Below are 13259 nucleotides of genomic sequence, written 5' to 3'. Positions count from 1 at the left end.
GAGGTTAGATAACTCTTGAGTTCCTCTAGCGCCTTATCATACTTGGCGTCCCTTTGAAATTTCTTGGCTCGGCGCAAAATCTTGAAGAAAGGGTGGCTCCGATCCGACGACTTGGATATGAATCTTGATAAGGCGGTAATTTGTCCGGTCAGTTGCCAAGCTTCCTTCAGGTTGTGTAGAGGGGGTATGTACTGGAGTGCCTTCACTTTGCTAGGATTTACTTCGATCCCCCCACTCAGTGACAACATAGCCGAGGAGTCATCCGCTCCTCGCTCCAAACAGACAGTTACTTAGATTGAGCTTGATTCTGTATATTCTTAGCGTTCGACAAGTCTCCTCTATATCTGCACAGAGGTCAGTGGCTTGGAGGGATTTTATCAAAATATCGTCGACATATACCTCTATGTTTCTGTTGATTTGCCTTCGAAATACCTTATTCATTAGCCATTGATAGGTGGCTCCAACGTTCTGCAATCTGAATGACATCACATTGTAGTGGAAGGTTCTGTCCATTGTGATGAAGCTGACTTTCTCTTGATCTTTCTTGGCTAGTGGGACTTGGTGGTAGCCTTGGTATACTTCCAGCATGCAAATCAGCTCACAGCCAACCATGGAGTCCACCATCTGATCAATGCACGATAGTGGATAGTAGTCCTTCGGGTATGCCTTGTTCAGGTCTCTAAAGTCAATGCAGACCCACTATTTATTATCTGGCTTAGAGACCAACACCACGTTAGCTAGCTAGCTCAGAAATTGTACTTCACATATATGACCGGCCTCCAACAACTTTTCTACTTTCGCTCGGATGATCTGATTCTGCTCTCACCTGAAGTTTCTTTTCTTTTGCTTCACTGACCTGACGTCTAGTCAGACGTGCAACTCATGCTGCGCGATGATCGACGAGATACCCAGGAGCTGGTGCATTACTTATGCGAACACATCGTGGTTTTGCCTCAGACAGACAACCAGCTCAGCCTTCTTTCGGTTGCGATGAATGTCGTGGCTTCCGGCCGGTTGGGATGCACCTGGACTTCCTCTTTTTTGTCATAGACCAGGGCGGGAGGCTCTTCTATAATTGCATTTACCTCCAATTGTTGAGCCTTCTGCATGCCCATGATTCAATTTTGACCATTTCAATGTAGCACTGTCGAGTTGTTACCTGGTCACCTTTAACTTCTCCGACCAAGTTATCCACAAGAAACTTGATCTTTTGGCAAAATGTGGATACGACCGCTCGGAACTTGTTTAGTGTCAGTCGTCTCTATATGTCACTATAGGCGGACGGGACGTCCACCATAATGAAGTTAGCTGTCCTCATCCGTCGGAGCAATTCTTCCCTGAGGGATATGGGCAACCGAGCCTGGCCGATCAGTAAGACTCCATTGCTTGTGAACCCGTATAAGGGTGTCATCATGGGTCGGAGTTCACTCTACTCGATTTGAAGCTGCTCAAACACCTTCTTAAATATGATGTCCACTGAACTTCCTATATCTACAAAAGTATGATGAATATTATAATTAGCACTTGTCGCCTTGATGATCAGGGCATCATCATGTGAGACTTCTACTCCCTCTAAGTCCTGAAGGCCCAAACTGATCTCTGCTTTCTCCTTGCTACTTCCGATAGCGTGTATTTCTAGTCGTCGGGTGTGTAACTTCCGAGCCCTATTGGAATCACTGTCGGTCGGACCTCTCGCGATCATATCGATGTCCCCCCCGAGCGGCGTTACTTTGGTTCTCTTCTTCCTGTGCCGACGGGCGTGATCGCTTGGTAGATGCCCATGCAGACCTCTCATACTCTCTCTATGGGGTTGTTGTCGGTAATGCTCCTCTTCCGGCCGACCTTCCTCTCTTTGTCCTCTCGATCAGCTATGATGACGACGATCGGGTGTCATGGACGGACGACGAAATCTTGAAGGTGTAGGTCAGCATGACTTTAGTTTGAGCTGATAGCAATCTCTGGTGTTGAGCATTGGTGACCGATGATAGGAATAGAAGAGTGGCACCCATGGTCTAGGCTTGGCGTTCTTCGTTCGCTTAACCTCCACATGCTGAACCGCATGAGTTCGAGGCTCTAGGTGTTGCTGCATGGGGCCCGCTCAGGGCTCCTTGGGCGGCTAGTGCATGTGGGTCGCTCGATGCTCCTAGACCAAGGCCGGCTCGGGGATCACTTCTTTCTTCCAAGTTGCTTGGGCCTCTGGGACATTGATGTACTCAGTGGCATGTCTGAGCAGATGATCAAGTCTCTTGGGGGTTTTCTGATAAGTGACCAAAAGAATTCACCATTCACCAGTCCTTGTGACAAAGAACTCACTAAGATTTCTGGAGTGGTTGATGAAACCTCTATGATCACTTGGTTAAATCTCTTAATATAGACCCGCAATACTTCCTTGGGTCTTTGCTTGACAATAAACAGGTTGGCATTCGTCTTCTAATAGTAGCGGTTGCTTACAAAATGCTGAAGGAATGTCATTCAGAAGTCTTTAAAGTTATGAATAGATCTGATGACAGTCATTTGAACCACCTCTGCACCGATCCGAAGAGCGTGGTGAGGAATACTCGACATTTGACTCCATCAATATATTAGTGGAGCATGACCATGTTGTTGAATTTGATCAGATGATTCTCGGGGTTAGTTGACCCCGTGTATTCCTCGATCATCAGTGGTCTATAATGACGCGGTAGCTGATCATCCAGGATCTTCTAGGAGAACTACCGGTTGATCTGCTCGAGGGAGTCGTTGAGTCGGGGCGCTTTCCCTTTCCGTCTGTCCCAGACGGGCGCATCCTCTGACGAGGAACTTTGTGGGTTTTTGCTCGACCTTGCTCTTTTGATGGTGTGTGAAATCATGCACAGTGGTAAGGAATCGGTGCATTTGGTGCTTCTCCGAAGGTGTCAGTCGGCCTGTTATTTAGCTTGCGAATGGCTGGGTTTTCCGTTTGGTCTATTGGATCAGCTTGCTGACCCATCCTTGAGACTGCAGGGTCATTTACTCAGTAATCAACTGCTGTCTGTTGCTGCTCCACCATCTTTGCCACTCGGACTTGTATCAACAGCTCTAGGTCCTCTTGTGTTAGCATCATGGTAGTGAGTCGTGCAATGTCTTCCACTTTTCATTTTGGATGCAGATAGAGTTCCCACAGACAATGCCAAATTTGTTTCTGTCCGAAAGTTGGGGATAAGGTTAGAAGTTTGGCGTGGCAAAGACTCCAAGTGATCCTGCAATACAAATGAGTCAGCGTCGGGGCGAGAGGGGGTTCCCAGCATTAGCCCTCGGACGCTCTAGTCAGTCTCTGGTGATGTAGAGAAGAGTAAGAATACTATAGCAAAAGAGCATGTAGAATGATAAAGTTACGCATACCTCTCACTATAGATGGGAACTCCTTTTTATAGTATTACTGTAGTACTTGTGTACGCATCTCAAAGAGTGCATGCTTTCCCAAGTGTCTTATGAAAAGACAAGTAAAAAAATATCCTTGACATCTTTTCTTAAATGAGCATGCATATCTCCAATGTGATAGTCTGGAAGCTTCTACCGTATGCTTAGCCTGTGGAACCTGGTTTGTTGTCAGTGCCACAAATCTCTAAAAGAGTATGAGGAGATATATGGGTGGGTCCAGCTATAGGCCAATCGATGGCTGCTCGACAAGGACACACTCACTCGACTGTGCTGCACCGAGCACTCTCCCTTTTACTTAGATTTCTTGCTGTCAGAGGGTTGCCTCTCATCCAAACGGACATACCTCCCGCTCGGTAGGGACGGTGGGCAAGGGATGTATTGCCTGTTTGTTTCTATACCTTGAGTTATCCTTTTGGCCTTATTCTCCACTTGGACATGCCGTCAGCTTGACCATAACTGGCCCACTCGGTCGGCGTTGACTCCATCCTTGACTTTAACTTCCATGCAGTCGATCATTATGTCTTAGTGGGGTCCTTCTTCATTACCGTATTAGTGATTATGTTCATCCTAAACATCTCTTACAATTCATTTTCATTGTGGCAACAAGGCGAATACGTTCGCCCCCAGTGCCCCCCGCCAATCCGTCCCAAGGCCAACACAGAGGAGGAAAATCACGGACGGTCTTACAATTCATTTCCAGATTATATGGAAGAAGATAAATCATAGATCAACTTATAATCGATGGAAGAAAGTTTTTTTCATACGCATCAAAAATTAATCACTATCTCAATATAATAAATTTACATACTTTTAACTAATTGACAAACCAATGGAGATGACTAACTAAACATAAACATAAGTAGATGTTAGTTTAATTTGAGTGTTATGAAAATTTTAATTTTTATTTGAAAAATAAAATAATAGTCTGATTTTTTTTTCATTTTTATTTGCCACACTCCAAATGTCATTGAAAGGAAACAAAATTCGAAAAAAAAAATCTAAACAAGATCTTCAAATAGAATCCAACAATTAAATATTTAGATTGTGTCAAATCTTGGGGTCTAGGATCTAATATTTAATAAAGCCCCATAATTTCAATTAAAAATATTACTAAACAAACACAATTGAGCGATTAATTTCCATTAAATCCTCTCTAAATTAATTATTACAATCGAATCCTTAAAGTATTCTACTAAACAAATCTAATGCAAGAAAAAAAATCTATTCAACGTTCAAAAATCTACTCGTTCTTACTTTGCCCTAATTTATTAAAAATAATCATATATAAAAAGTCAAAATGATGAGTTCTTAATAAATCATGGGCCAAGAAATTTGAGAACAGCTCATCGAAAAATTATTTAATAACTTTTAATATATTTTTGTAATTTATTCTCGTCTAATTTTGAGCATTTTAAAGATGGTTTGGAATATTTTTATTTTTGAGGGCCGATTTATTTGCTCTATTATTATTATTTAAAAAATTAAAAATATTTTATGACGTAAGATCGTCGTGACCTAGTGGGGGTCTACTCCGTTTTCTAACGGTCGACTGCCGGCGCAAGTGACGGATTCCGTTTGAATTCAAACACAAACTCGTCGTCGCCACGACTGACTAAACGCCGTCAATTTTCTGGCGCTATTTAAGTCGTCGTGATCTCCGCCTTGTCGAACTGCTCGGCGACTCGATCCATCTTCCGCACTCCAAATTCCTCTTTCGACGGAGAAATCTCACAGAAGCCAAGTGATCTTGTGCCAGAATCTCACAGTTCGAGTATATTCGTGGTTCGTCGTTCACTCGTTCTCGCTATCTTTATATCCGGCTCCTCGACGTTGCGTTTTCTTTTTGGGTGCCGGCGCGGTCTCGGTATAATATTGAATGAGGATGTAATTTTGGTTCGAGTTGGATGCAACTTTGATTTTTTTTTTGTAATCAAAAGTTTTTTTTATAAAGATATTAGCTTTTCGTTTCGGCAGCATATAATATAATGGTTTGTTTCTGCGATTGAAGCTGACAATTTGGGATCCTGCCTTTTTTGTTTCGCTAGTTTACTAAGATTAGATCCAGTAACTGAAAATTGCAGAGATGTTAAAGTTGTTAAATATTTGGAATTAAACGTACCAGGTAGTAGAAGATGGATAACTCTCAAAGGAGATCGGGATTTGTCCCGGTGTCGCCTTCACAAACTCCGAGGTCCACGGAGAAGCACGGGAGAGATTTCCGGTCGTTGGATGGGAATGGTAACTCGAGCAGCAAGTTCGATAGGGAGAGGGGGGTCAACGTCCAAGTGATCCTAAGATGCAGGTGAGAACCAAGTGGGGCTAAAAGATGGGATTTTGCCTGGATTTTCTAAGATTTTGCTTTACTTAATCTATCTGTATTGATTGCAATATTTCCAGGCCATTAAGTGACGACGAGAAGAGAGGGAGCCCCCAGGCGGTCATTTCTTGCAATGAACATCGTAGAGAAGTTTTAGCTGCTCAGAATGTTGCTAACAAGCTGATCGACAGAACCTTTACCTTCGACAAGGTTTTTGAAACCTCTGGCTTCAATATTTAGCGTATATAGCTTTCTTGTCAGCTCCATGCATGAAAAATCTACCTATATATATAAATTATATAGGTTTTCGGCCCAACCTCGAAGCAAAAGGATTTGTTTGTCCAAGCTGTAGCTCCTGTAGTAAATGAGGTTCTAGAGGGCTACAATTGCACCATATTTGCATATGGGCAGACAGGCACAGGAAAGACTTATACAATGGAAGGTGAGGGAAGAAAAGTCAAGGTAAGTTTTTTCCCTTCACTAATGCAAAATGAAGAATTGCTGCTACTCCGCTTCTCTTTGAGCTCTAAACTATGCAAACATGGTAGAATGGAGAGTTTCCAAGTGATGCTGGAGTTATCCCAAGGGCTGTGAAACAAATTTTTGGAATACTGGAGGCACAATGTGCTGAATATAGCATGAAGGTCTCATTTCTTGAGCTGTACAATGAGGAGATAACTGATCTTTTGGCCCCAGACGAATCAAAATTCTCTGACGACAAGAATAAGAAGCCTATCGCTCTCATGGAGGATGGGAAGGGTGGTGTTTTTGTGAGAGGATTGGAGGAGGAGGTAGTCTATACTGCTGATGAAATTTACAGAATCTTGGACAAGGGGTCTGCAAAAAGGCGTACTGCAGAGACTCTACTCAACAAACAAAGTAGCAGATCCCATTCCATTTTTTCCATTACAATTCACATCAAGGAGATTACTCCTGATGGAGAAGAACTGATTAAATCTGGCAAACTTAATCTTGTTGATCTTGCTGGTTCAGAAAATATATCACGATCTGGTGCTAGAGATGTGAGTAAACACTTCATGTTTAATCAAGTAGGACTAGTTTTTTGTTTGCTAATTGATATTTCCACTAGAAAAGTTCACTAACCATCTCAGTTCTTGTGTCTCTCATTTTCCAATTAATTTTCACAGCTTCATGCAATATTGATATTTCTTGTCTGAACATCTTCGATTACAGGGAAGAGCAAGAGAAGCTGGGGAAATTAATAAAAGTTTGCTCACTCTTGGCCGTGTGATTAATACTCTTGTTGAGCATTCTGGCCATATTCCATATCGGTATAATCTAAATCTGTTTGTGCCACATTTTCTTCTTTCCTCTAATGGTCCTTTGTAAGTTGAACTTTGTATATTTTCTTTCAGAGACAGCAAATTGACAAGGCTGCTTAGAGACTCCTTGGGAGGAAAGACTAAGACTTGTGTTATTGCCACTATATCACCATCCATCCTCAGTTTGGAAGAGACACTGAGCACCTTGGATTATGCACACCGTGCAAAGAATATCAAGAACAAGCCTGAGGTCATTAACAATTTTCAGCTTCTCATTTGCTGTTCATCTTTTAGAAACCAAGTAAATGTTAAATTATTGTATCACAGGTTAACCAAAAGATGATGAAATCTGCTATGATCAAGGATTTATATGCAGATATTGACCGCCTTAAACAGGGTGCTTAATTATGAATCTGTTTACATATTTTATGATATTTCTTCTTGCTAATCTATTATATAACTTTGAAACTTGGATATTTAATATTTGGTGAGCACACACAATTTAGGTGTTCAATGCTCTATTTGAGATGCTAAGCATGGTCATTGTCATCTAGTTTATGAGCTCTTGAATCCATGGCTATACAAATCAGGGTATCCAATGGTCTATTTTTCATATTTGATTGACATGCACCACTTGAGGTATCCAAGGATCTATTTGAGATGCTAATCATTTTATTGTCATAGTGATTATGAACTCGTAGATCCATCTTTAAGAAATTTACTATGCATCCTGGTCATCATGCAAGCTTCTTGTTTTAGATCATTTAATGCATTTTGCTTGTAAGATAAATGCATATACTAGCTCTCCCTAACTTAAATTTGTGGAATTATTGTCACTGTCATGTACGACAGAGTTATTTGCTGCAAGAGAGAAGAATGGCATCTACATCCCACGTGATATGTACTTGATTGAAGAAGCTGAGAAGAAGGTTAGTTCGGAAGTATTTAGTTTGATTATTGCTTGTTAATCTTAGTCATTCTTTTGTCTTTACATCTTTTGTTTCATAATCCATTTAAATAATTGATTCATCAATGCAGGCCATGACTGAGAAAATAGAAAAATTGGAAGTTGATCTGGACTCAAAGGATAAGGTGCACCTGATCTACTTAGAACAGTGGTACCCTATTTCTTCCATAGAGGTGTGAATTGGATATTTAAATGTTTTGACCAGCAATTAGGTGGGCTTCAAGAACTTTACAATTCACAAAAGATACTTAGTGAAGATTTTAGTGACAAACTAGAACAAACTCAGGTAAAACAGTGTTGACACACATCTTTAATTACTACTGGAAAAGTGTGTATACCTATAAATTTGGTGCAGGAAAAACTGGTGAACACTGAGCAACTTTATTTGGGCTTGGAAGAAAGATGTAGGCAAGCAAACTCTATAATAAAAGAGAAGGAATTTTTTATATCCAATCTTCTCAAGTCAGGTGAATTAAACCTTTCTTTTAACAGTTTGAGTCTTGCACCTTGATTGTATGGCAACGTTTTTTTGTTCATATCTCTGATTTTCATGTCAGTTTAATGAGACTCTTAAACTTGAATTCCTCACAGGAAGTAATAATTCTAACTGCCATTTCTCTTATGTCCTAACATGAAATATTGCATTATAATTTAGAGTTAAAGTTCCCCAAAATTAGTAATGATTCTAAATGCCATTGCTCTTAATTAATGGGATCGTGTAACATCTACCAGAACCTTGCATTATAATTAAGTACTGTTACAATTCTGGAAACTTTTCCTATCCAGTTTAGTGATCAATTGCTTTTAGACTATATTGTTTTTCACTTATTGTCGAATGCCTTCGAGGAATATTAAAATCAGAGGAGGCGCTTGTCAATCGTGCGTATGATCTGAGATCCGAGCTACAAAATGCAGCTGCTGATGTTTCAGGCTTGTTCTCAAAAATAGGTTTGTACCTTCCTATTTTCCTTTTCATGTTCTTTTTTTATTGTCATTCATTAGGCTATTTCTTTTCCTCGGTAGGATGTAGTCTCAACCAGTAATAACGTAATTTTTTTCATTTGGCATACAGAGAGAAAAGATAAAATAGAGGAAGGGAACAGAATACTTGTCCAAAACTTCCGGTACATGTTAACCCAACAACTAGACACCTTGCATACAACTGTCTCAGCTTCAGTGATGGAACAGGAGAATCAACTGAAAGAAATGGAAGAAAACATGCAATCCTTTGTGTCTACAAAAGCAAAGGTTTATCTTCTGATTTTTTTTCCATTTCATTTGTTCTTGGTAGTTTCTAATATATGTCCTCCCAGGGACCTAGTTGCTAGATCATCCCTATAGATTAATTACATTAGCCAGCAGGGTCTTACTACTAACTTGTTTGATACACAGGCCACAAATGATCTTAGATTGCATGTTGACAGCCTCAAAAATATGTATCATTCAGGGTTCAGAGTGTTGAATGATTTAGCTGGCGAACTTGGCAATAATTCGGGAGACACACTTAGTATACTGAATTACCAAGTGTTTCTGTATTCTTCAGCTCTTGAAGATGTAAGTAAATTGTTTTCTAAGTAATCTATCACTTTATCTTGATGTATAGACACATGGTTTATGCAGTGCTTCAGAAGAATAGCTTTGGAGGCTGATCAACTTCTAAATCAACTTCAGCTATCTTTGTTGAACCAAGAGGACAAGTTAGCTACCTTTGCTCAGCGGCAACGTGAGGTAGGTGGCTATTGAAAGGCATTTGAGAAATTTTAAACAATTATAATTTTTTGTTTCTTTGAATGTATAGGGTCATGATAGAGCAATTGAGTCGACAAGGTCAATTTCAAAGATAACATCAGATTTTTTTGAATCCCTTGATATTCATGCATCTAAACTAACCATGTTCGTGGAAGAGTCACAAATTATACAAAATCAGCAACTGCATGATCTTGAGAAGAACTTTGAGGTGACTCCACGTTAGCGACAATACCAATTTCATTTCCTTTTTGCCATATTTCTTTTAGAAAGGATCAAACAGTACCAAGTTCTTAATTGCTTCCTATTCACGTAGGAATGTGCTGCTAGAGAAGAGGAACAATTATTGGAAAAGGTGGCAGAGATGTTAGCCGCTTCAAGTTCTAGGAAGAAGATGTTGGTAAATGATCGAACTCTTTTGATAGACATGAAATGCACACTTCTGTATGTTTTTTTTTTTTTTTTTTTTTTTTAAATTTCGCAAACCTGCACATATATCTTAAAATACTCGATGTCCTTCACAATGCTAATGCTGCAGCTTTAGAGGAGTAAGTTATTTCTATCCCTGGGAAATATTTTAGGTTACCAAGATCTTTTTGCCTCGACAAGAAGTATGCATTACTTTGATTAAAACCAAAAATATCTAGAACATAATTTAGTTTAGCATACAGCACTTTGGTGACTGCTTGAGGCTATAGATAACCTTTTTTGTAAAACTTATATTGATGCTTGCTATTGTGCTCTTGGAGACCTTGAGGAAGCTTCATACGAACTGCTTCGAGCTCTTCTTAGAAGAATGAATATTTCACGTTCATTTTATGAAGAAGTCAATCATTGTTGACAATCAGTGACATAGGAATTAAAAATGAAGAAGTATCTTCTATTTCGTCTCTTCCTTGTAATTATTTACTAGATTCTTCCTTACCGAAATTGAGATACATGCAGAAGTATGATATCGGTCCCTTTCTTTAGGTTCAAACAGCTGTTAACAATCTCCGATCCACTGCCGTTGAGAGAACAAGCAGTCTACAAAACGAAATGTCGACAACTCATCAGTTCACCTGTTCTGTTAAAGAACAGTGGAGAACATACATGGAAGAAACTGAGAACAACTACCTCGAGGATATTGCATCAGTAGGAAGTGGCAGAAATGGCCTTGAAGAAGGTTTCAAAATTTGGTAAGTCTTGACGGAAGTTAGACAATTATGAACCGTTCTAATGCGCGTAACTCTTTCTTTGTCCTTGTAATTGTTTGCAGCAAGGAAAATACTAAAATGGCTGCACAGCAGTGGAGAGATGCTCAAAATTCTCTGATGAAACTTGGTACAGGACATGTATCATCAATGGATTCAATTATCAGGTTTAGCACTGATATGTAGTAACCATGAATTTCTATTCTCTTGTTTGTGAAACTTCTCCGACTATGGGTTTGTTATAAACTTGTACAGGAATGGATTGGATGCTAACCACCTTCAGTGTGCTAAGCTGTCGTCTGTTGTCTCATCGACACTCGAAGATGTTGATGCCTCAAACCAGGATCTTCTATCCTCCATTGATTGTAACATCTACCCCTGCACTGCCCCTTTACTATCATTGTAAGAATCAGTAACCAACATTACTTCATCCAACAGGTTCATTCAAACTCGACCAAGTAGCATGTGCCAACTTTGATTCGATGCTCGTCCCGTGCCGCAGAGAGCTGAGAGAATTGAAGAGTGGTCACTACCACAAGATCGTCGAGATAACAGACGACGCAAGGAAATGTCTCGAAGAAGAATATATGGTAACTTGGCATGAGCACTTGATACAATTACTTGACCTCAGTGATCATTAACTGACTTGTACAACAAATTGATCAGATGGACGCACCATCTTGTTCCACCCCGAAGTGTCGGCCGATCAATCTGCCGAGTGCTGCGTCGATCGAGGATCTACGTACCCCGGCTTTTGAAGAGCTATTGAACTCAACACCCACTTCTAGGCAAGCAAATGGCGATGCGAAAAACTACGCCGGGTCATGTGAGTCTCAATTGTTGAGAGACTCTAGGATTCCTCTAATCGCTATCAACTAAGGCCAATTGATTTAGAGTTCGTTGAGCAGGAATGTGGTTCGTAGATTATATATTACATAGAAGTTTAATTCAATTTTTGATTGTATTGTTGTCCTCGAAGAAAAGGAGGTGTCTTTTCATATTTTTCACAAGTTGAAAAATATCTAACTAAAATTGCCACCTCAACTATCCGTGGGAGTCGCTTAACTCATCATCAGCCGTCCATTCATAAACATCAACAGTTGCCCCCATGGGCGGGATCAGCCGATTATGACATGGATTCTTGTAACATGGGTCGAGAGGTCGAGGGTCTGCGGCAGCAAATGTGATAACATCAATATCTGTCCGTGCTAAACACCTGAGACCACCATGTCATAGCCGGGCCCGTATTCACCGTGATTTACTCCCTCTCATATTTGTGGGGCCGAGGTGAGGGGGCCGCTGGGTTGACGGTTCCAACCTTTTGCAACATAAACATCAACAGTCCAATCACCTCTGAGTCCGTACTCCGTTCCGAAGATCGCGCCTCTCCCCACCGTTATAAATAACCCCTCCCTCCAGATCGATCTCATCGCTTCCCACTTCGATCACCGACTCCGAGGCCAGATCGGAACTCTCGTCGTGCTTCGATCGATAGGTTCAATTCTTCGCGAAGTTTTTGCTCTTTCGATCGATCATCTGTTGATCCGATCGCGTTCGGTTTCGCTTCAGAAGCCCTTCGATCGCGCTCGAATCTGAGCCATGTCTGGACGAGGGAAGGGCGGCAAGGGCTTGGGCAAGGGCGGGGCGAAGCGCCACCGCAAGGTCCTCCGCGACAACATCCAGGGAATCACCAAGCCGGCGATACGGCGTCTCGCGAGGAGGGGCGGCGTGAAGAGGATCAGCGGCCTCATCTACGAGGAGACCCGCGGCGTCCTCAAGATCTTCCTCGAGAACGTCATCCGCGACGCCGTGACCTACACCGAGCACGCGCGGAGGAAGACCGTCACCGCCATGGACGTCGTCTACGCCCTCAAGAGGCAGGGAAGGACCCTCTACGGCTTCGGCGGTTAGATCCTGCTTACTCCATTAAACTCTTGCCTTCAATTGGATCCAATCGTTTGCAAAGCGAGGAGATCTAGATTTGCTCGAAGCTTCGTTTGTACCTATTGATCTGCAACATTTAATCCTGTTCATGAAACCATAGTTCGCGATTGTTCCCATCGCATTCTGTATCCTGGATTTGAGTTTTATTATCTCTTATTCATGTTTCCTTCTGCAATTCGCTTGATATGCGATGATTTTGCTGGTCAATTCCCATTTGATATTTCTTGGTTTTGGTTCATCGGTTTTTGCGTTTGATTAATTTATTTACTACTCAATTTAGTGCCGGATTAACGAAATTTGAATGAATCATCTGCCGCCGTTAAATTCAAGCTTCTCCTGGTAAACCTCCGCTGTGCCCAAGGGTTTACCAGAAAGCCTATTGGGCCTTTTGGAGCAGGCCCAATGGTGGG

The 13259-nt window shown here is 41.2% G+C and overlaps 2 protein-coding genes across 2 annotated transcripts; both read left to right on the top strand.

The window, feature by feature from the left end:
• The first annotated feature begins 5043 nt into the window (after positions 1-5043).
• On the top strand, positions 5044-11857 carry LOC122008344 (kinesin-like protein KIN-5A). The gene is made up of 23 exons (XM_042564057.1): positions 5044-5181; positions 5522-5701; positions 5797-5926; positions 6020-6178; positions 6265-6738; positions 6911-7008; positions 7093-7249; positions 7327-7396; positions 7852-7928; positions 8038-8091; positions 8172-8252; positions 8322-8433; positions 8828-8914; positions 9039-9214; positions 9359-9520; positions 9587-9694; positions 9765-9923; positions 10029-10112; positions 10685-10890; positions 10971-11072; positions 11161-11270; positions 11344-11495; positions 11572-11857. Exons 2-23 carry the CDS (start codon positions 5532-5534, stop codon positions 11782-11784), a joined length of 3141 nt encoding a protein of 1046 aa, XP_042419991.1. The 5' UTR covers positions 5044-5181; positions 5522-5531; the 3' UTR covers positions 11785-11857.
• Positions 11858-12325: 468 nt separating this feature from the next.
• LOC122008343 (histone H4) lies at positions 12326-13058 on the top strand. The gene has a single exon (XM_042564055.1). The coding sequence runs from the start codon at positions 12505-12507 to the stop codon at positions 12814-12816; it is 312 nt and encodes a 103-aa protein (XP_042419989.1). The 5' UTR covers positions 12326-12504; the 3' UTR covers positions 12817-13058.
• The last annotated feature ends 201 nt before the right edge of the window (positions 13059-13259 follow it).

This window comes from Zingiber officinale, chromosome 8A (genome assembly GCF_018446385.1).
Source record: "Zingiber officinale cultivar Zhangliang chromosome 8A, Zo_v1.1, whole genome shotgun sequence".
Taxonomy (NCBI): Eukaryota; Viridiplantae; Streptophyta; class Magnoliopsida; order Zingiberales; family Zingiberaceae; genus Zingiber; species Zingiber officinale.
The sequence above is the reverse complement of the archived record's forward strand: the minus strand, read 5'-3'. Positions and strand labels throughout refer to the sequence as shown.

Coding starts and splice junctions, on each gene's coding strand:
- LOC122008344 (XM_042564057.1), top strand. CDS start 5,532: ATGGATAACTCTCAAAGGAGATCGGGATTTGTCCCGGTGTCGCCTTCA. Junction 9,695..9,764: donor TTGCTCAGCGGCAACGTGAG/GTAGGTGGCTAT, acceptor TTGAATGTATAG/GGTCATGATAGAGCAATTGA. Junction 11,073..11,160: donor TCAATGGATTCAATTATCAG/GTTTAGCACTGA, acceptor AAACTTGTACAG/GAATGGATTGGATGCTAACC.
- LOC122008343 (XM_042564055.1), top strand. CDS start 12,505: ATGTCTGGACGAGGGAAGGGCGGCAAGGGCTTGGGCAAGGGCGGGGCG.